This window comes from Rutidosis leptorrhynchoides, unplaced genomic scaffold (assembly GCF_046630445.1).
Source record: "Rutidosis leptorrhynchoides isolate AG116_Rl617_1_P2 unplaced genomic scaffold, CSIRO_AGI_Rlap_v1 contig403, whole genome shotgun sequence".
In the NCBI taxonomy this organism is placed as follows: Eukaryota; Viridiplantae; Streptophyta; class Magnoliopsida; order Asterales; family Asteraceae; genus Rutidosis; species Rutidosis leptorrhynchoides.
The window spans coordinates 57,519-63,949 of NW_027266636.1; the positions used below are offsets into that span (position 1 = coordinate 57,519).

Here is a 6,431-nt window from a genome sequence, read left to right on the forward strand (position 1 = left end):
ATCTATTTATTTTACTCAATCTCTGCCCTTGTTCGCAATAAATTCATTACTTATCCCATCTACAATTACTCATCTGAACATATCCCAATTTAAGCATAAAACCGTTGGAATCTTGTTTGCAAACTTATTATGAAATTCTCACAGACACATAATGATGAATAGATAGTGTATAATGTCTACGTATGTATAAACGACCATTTGCTATCTGACGAAAAAAAGGTTGCACAGTAAGAATCCTTTTGCATGAATGACTAGCGTTGTAGTTAAGAAAGACATGTATCTGGGTAGTTGCAACCTCTTCAACGGATTGGAATTGTGAATTTTATTTGATAAATCGTTAATCCATTATAAAGTTGAAGGAAGATGATTAATATTCTATTTGTTTTCATGTCTGTCAATTGTTTTGTATATCTTCATTCGAATAAAGGCAATATTAATCATTTTTCTATTTAAATGAAAATTAAAGATCATTAAATATTTAGGATGATTAGGGTGCAATCATGAAAATTGAATGAAATTGTGTATTTGAATTGTGGTTGCTCGCCTTTCTTCCCCTTCATCACACCATATTTATATTGTCATAATCTCATTAGGATTTCTTCAATAAACTTTTTAGTTAAAATATTTGACACTTTTATCCTTTTAAGTTTTCTTCATTAGGTCTTACTTCTAATATATATCAATCAATTTTATGCATGTAATGAATTTTACACTTGATTTATTCAATTTCTCTTTTCTTTTTTTTTTGACATAAAATATTGGGTAATTTGGAAAATTTGAAACACTTAATGACCACCTATGATAGTCAGAATATATATAGAGATGCATATTAAAATGATATTGTGTCCATCGATCATTATATTTCAAATCTAACTTAAAGACTCGTCTTGATAAAGAAAATTGTGTTGTATGAGATATCTTATAAAATTATGTGCATGCAATGATCTTTATTATCACCATGGTTTTACATAGATTTTATTAATATAGGGTTATTATTTTTTCTTTACGTATTTAGTTTGCATTCCTTCTTTGATTTAAGATGGAATTATTTCTCTATTTTTTCTATATTTACAATCATATAATTGAATTCAACTCGGTCCAAATAAACACAAAAAAAATCGATGGATTAGAAATCAAAATTTGGAACGGATACACTCAGTTTTCACGATTAGAAATGGCTAAAAAAATTTGAACTCGCCAGAAATTAAAAGGAACTTTAACGGTTAAAAAATAAAATTTTGAAACAATTCAATTTTTAATTTGAAATGGAAATAGTTGTGTTTAAAATGTTATTGTATTGATTAGAAACTGATTTATCTTTTCATTTCAAATAATTTAACAAATAAAACATCAAACTTATGTTTCTATGAGTAGTAATGGAAAACGGGTTGTTCGGCCCGGCTCGACTCATATTATGTCGAATTTTGGATGATATATATTTTTAGTTTGAAAGATTATGATTTTATCTTGTGATATTTGTAATTAATACGTTTTGATGTTCCTCGGTAAAAAAAATAGAATAAAATTAGCTGCGTCATACACCTTTTGCTTGATTTGTAACCCCTATTTTTCTCCTACATACATATATCATTACTTAAAATATTCCTTTAGGACCAATATCTTAATGACAAAAATCAAAGTGGGTGAATGCAATAATAATAAGTAGGCAAAGAATTCTTGTGTCCCCACGTTGAGTAAATTTTGAACGACTTTTACCTGAAAGTTTCTATTTTGAATTAAACTTGAGGTCCTCTGTGACATAATCCTAATGCCCTTCAAATATATAGCTTGTGTTTTATAGGTGACCAGAATTTATTGATTTCAGGCATTAGGAATTGGAGAGGGGACGTGATAAATTAATTTATAAGGATCCAATGCTACCCTATTTGTGAAGTTGAATTATTGTGACTAATAGTGAATATGGAAAATTTTTAACGAATCTGTCGAGAATTTTGATTATTGAGCTAGTTACAGACTATTCCTTCCGATACTTTTCAATTGTCACGTAATAAAATTTGTATTGATATATTATATATTTTAAATATCGTTTTAAAAGTCATTATTTGAATGAAATAACCAATTTCAAAATATTCATAATTTTTTGCGCCATACTTGACGCGGACCAAGAGGGGTATTTGGAACCGATTCGTACTGTTTAGAGGATTTTCTAATAGGTTTTTGATTAGTTTATTTTGACAACTGAATTACTTCTAGATCAAAAGTCCATCTCAAATTTTAATTTGAAATGAAACTCAAGTATATAGCAGAATTTTCATAAAAGACGTTCTCGCAGAATTAATTAATTAATTAATTATTACGATATTTCAGGGCGATTTTGACTTGAAAGAAAAGACGTTCTCGCACAAACAAACAAAAGAGCAACAATTTTCAAAAAAGATTAGCAGAATTAATTAATTAATTAAATATAAAAACTACGGCCAAAAGTTTAGTTAAACGAAAAGTATTGCGAATTAGTCTAATCTAACCTCAAATAGGAGACAAGAAAAAGGAAAACCAAAAGACAAAAACCAAAGGTAGCCATGAAAAAAGGGTTACCTGTTGATATGTCCCCTAGCTTTGTTGACAATTTAAAATATGCAATTCAAACTATTCAATGTAAAATTTCGCTAACGAATATGTCTATTGAGATATCTTAGAATGGACAAATTTCCATGTGTTAAGATTTTTCGTTTTAGAGGAATCAGGGGAGAATGTGTTGGAGATATCCTATTCGATTGAAATACATAATTCAAAATCCTCACTGAAAAATTTAGAAGAAATTCTTGATTCTAATTAGAGATAAACTTTTGATTAGTTATAAGGTCTTGATATAATTAGCATCTCTCGCTGCATTACAAATTTACAGTATTTCAAAAAGAAGAACAAATTTAATTTCCGCCTACAAATAAATAAATTTATAGGAAATATAAAAAATGAAATTTTGTTTAATCATGAAACCAAAAGAAATAGATTTATTTTTTGTTCTTTTTATCTTTGCGTAAAAGAAATCCAAAACCTAGGAGATTGGCAGCACCTTTAGAAATGTATGCTGGAGGAGGTACATTCAAAACAGGACTAATTTTCATTCCATTACCAAAACTTGTATTCTTCGACAATAGAGGCTTTTGCATATTCGACAAAGACGACGACGAAGATGACGACGACAAGGAGGATCGAGCCAACGACGAAGGTTGCTTAGACAATTTCTTCAAATTTTGTGAGGATCCTGTCGAATGGCTACGCGATAAGATAGGAAATGAAGAAATTATGCTCTTCTTATAATTAATAGCATCACATTTTAGGCTACTACTTCTCTTGAACTTCCAAAATGACTTATTTGAATTAGTATTCGCCGCAGCTGCCGCCTTTTCTTCGTCGATTTCTATTTCCGTGGGAGGAGGAGAAGGCGGTAGAGGGGGTGGCGGAGCTGAATTTATGCTGCTGTTTCTTTTAAGTTGTGCGATGGTGTTGACGGAATTTCTTCCTTGGACCGGAAGGATCATTCCGTATGCAAAAAGTTCATCGGCGGAAGAAGATTGCTGGTGATATTGATCATCAAATTTGCTATTGTTGTTGTTGTTGATGATGAATTCGAAATCAGAATTCGAATCCAATAACAATGTATCCCTTCTCGGTATTTGCATTTGCGAATCATCAATTCCGGGAAGATCATTAGAGAAGGAAATTCTAGGACTTGACTGATCTGAACACATATTGGACGTTCGTCACCAATAATTTTTTTCTACTTTTTTCTTTATAGGGAGACCAAGATTTTCAGAATAATGAAGATGAACAAGATTTTCAAAGATTTAGTTTTAAGGAGAGAGAATCATAAATGTTTGACAAGAAAGAGATGAAGAACATAAAGTCAAAAAAAGAAAAATCTTTGTCAATGTCTTGGAATAATGCAGAGAAAAAATTATTAGTTTTATGAATAATTAGGTTGCACTTTTCAAATTTTGTGATTTTCTTTTAGGACTTTTTTTTACGTTGATGGGAGAAAATAGAAAAAATGATTCAAATTAAAGAAATCTTTAAATGGAAGAAAATTGAGAGAGGGAGGTGACTTGAGATAACTCCAAGCTATTGTTAAGGCACATTAAAAAAAAGAAAAAAAAAAGTCTAGCTAGACTCTTTCTATAGTAGTAAATTCCTTACGTACAAATTAGCTTGTCATAGTAAATAAAGTTTGGTTATTTGTCCTTTCATTATTAATTTGGTGACTTTCTTAATTATGTACGATATTCTTTGATCATGTTGACCATACGAATCATAAACATTATTGAAGAATGAGACGATTTCAAACTAAGCCTTATTGAATTAGCCTAATTAATCAATAATGCTGACCATATTTGACTAAGAAGAAGAGCTAAACATCTTTGAATCCGTACAAGCACTCCGAATGGAAGTGCAAGACATGGCAAATTTTTAGCCATTAGATTAGCATTCTCATATTTGAGATTTTAAATTCCATCGTTATCCGTATAAGCCGATTTCATCATGAAAGTTGAGACATCGATTTTTCATGAAATTATGTTTTATAAGTGTTTGGGTGGGGGAAAAATATTCTATTTTTGTAGTCCAAAAAACATTTTAAAGCTTATGATATGTATTCAAAATATAACATTTTTAAAAAAACATTAAAGATTCCTAATTTTAGATGTTTAGTAAGCCTTAGTTCTAAATTTTCGACGATTTTTTTTTATATGTCTAATACAATCTATCCATTCAAAATTCGTTTTTTCAAGACTCAAACTCATGACATCATGAAAGAAGAAATGATTTAGACGTGGTCGGGAAATTCTCGACGATTACTAAGCTTGGTTTCCAAGCAAGACTTCATGAAAATGGACTTTAGTTTCTAATTATGATCATTTTTAAGATTTACATGTGAAAGTAGATTTTATATCATATCACGTACTCTTTTTCAAGTGGCCTGGACCAGACTAGCTAGCCTCCAATGTTATCCTCTTCGTAAAAAGAAAACCACAGTAATCATCATCATAAAAATAGACAACCAACGTAGTAGTAGTAATCTAAAAGAAACCCCATTTCGTATAAAATAATTCATGAAAGATATTTGTGGGGGAAGTCTAGTGTTGAACTAGCAACAATTGAACCAAACCACTAGAATTCCCGTTCAAAACCAATTCACCAAAATGTTGGACCGCTAATCTGCGATCCAAATGAAAATAAGCTCAGACCAGTGTTTTTAATATTGCTTTTGCATGTAATTACTAATTAGACACCAATGTGACACAATATGGTAAGCTAACTTTTGTAAGACGAGAGAGAAAACAACCTTTAAACGCAATTAGTTAGGCGGTCTTCCCTCTACATACAGTGTTAGATACAAGATAGATCTTCCAAAGAATAAGACTTTTTTCGAATAAGTCAATTTATTTGGAACCTTGCTATCCATCTCAATTCATCCTATTTCATTAGATTCAAGATGTTATATGGATATGGACAGTTCTTGTGGAAAACTCACATTGACATACATCGACATTGGCACATCGCTTTACATGACTTTCATTAATAAAATCGAATCGATTTACCTTCAAAAACATATTGAGACACAATATGGGTATCACTTTATTTTAGGTATGATTAAACTTAACATGAAGGGAATGAATACAAGGTACGAGGGCACATGCCAATAATACCTTATCTTTATATCCCTATCTAATAAGTGGAGTGGAGGTAAGCTTTTGGGTTTGCTACCTAGCATCACACTATGAAATGCCTTTCAAGGGAAAGGAAAAAAAAAAGGAAGAGATAAAATGAGAATACAAAAGTAAAAACCCCATTTGCAAGAAAAAGTATACCCACCAAAGTGGAATTAATGTGTCTTAGATTGTTGTTTTTCATCTTTTGCTTTTTCTCATTGGAATTATTCTGACCCGAAGGGTCTTTACAAGATTCCTAAAACATGCAATAGCGTTTTTTCTTTTAGGTTAAACTAGGATTGTATTAAGATAAGTCACGAATAGCGACATCAAATAGGTTATAGAGACCTCTCGCCAATTACTTTTCGAATTAGCAATATACGTAAGGTAGTGTTATTATTTCCCCAAACCAGAAAGAGGAAAGGGTCAATATGTAGAAATTAAAATAGTAAGGATCGATAGACATAAGTCGATCAACTACAGCTGCCTAGGCAAATGTGGAATACGGTCAACAAAATTGACCTGTTTTTTCAAGGTCGTTTTTTTCAAGGCGAAAACGTTCCGAAACGGATCGTAGGAATGTGTTAGGTAGGAATGGTAGGAACGCCGTTCTTGCATTACGTTCCTTAATCTCTAATTTTCTTTGGATTTTGTACTAAAACGACATACTTTTGGGCTTACGTATTTTTTTTTTTTTTAACTATAAGGATTAAATTGATTAAATTCTTTAATCATGACGTCTTCATTGAATTATTATGTGTT

The 6,431-nt window shown here is 30.9% G+C and overlaps 1 protein-coding gene across 1 annotated transcript; it reads right to left on the reverse strand.

Annotated features, from left to right (window-relative positions):
- Positions 1 to 2,972: 2,972 nt before the first annotated feature.
- Positions 2,973 to 3,713, reverse strand: LOC139883460 (uncharacterized). Its single transcript, XM_071867636.1, has one exon. The coding sequence runs from the start codon at positions 3,711 to 3,713 to the stop codon at positions 2,973 to 2,975; it is 741 nt and encodes a 246-aa protein (XP_071723737.1).
- Positions 3,714 to 6,431: the final 2,718 nt, after the last annotated feature.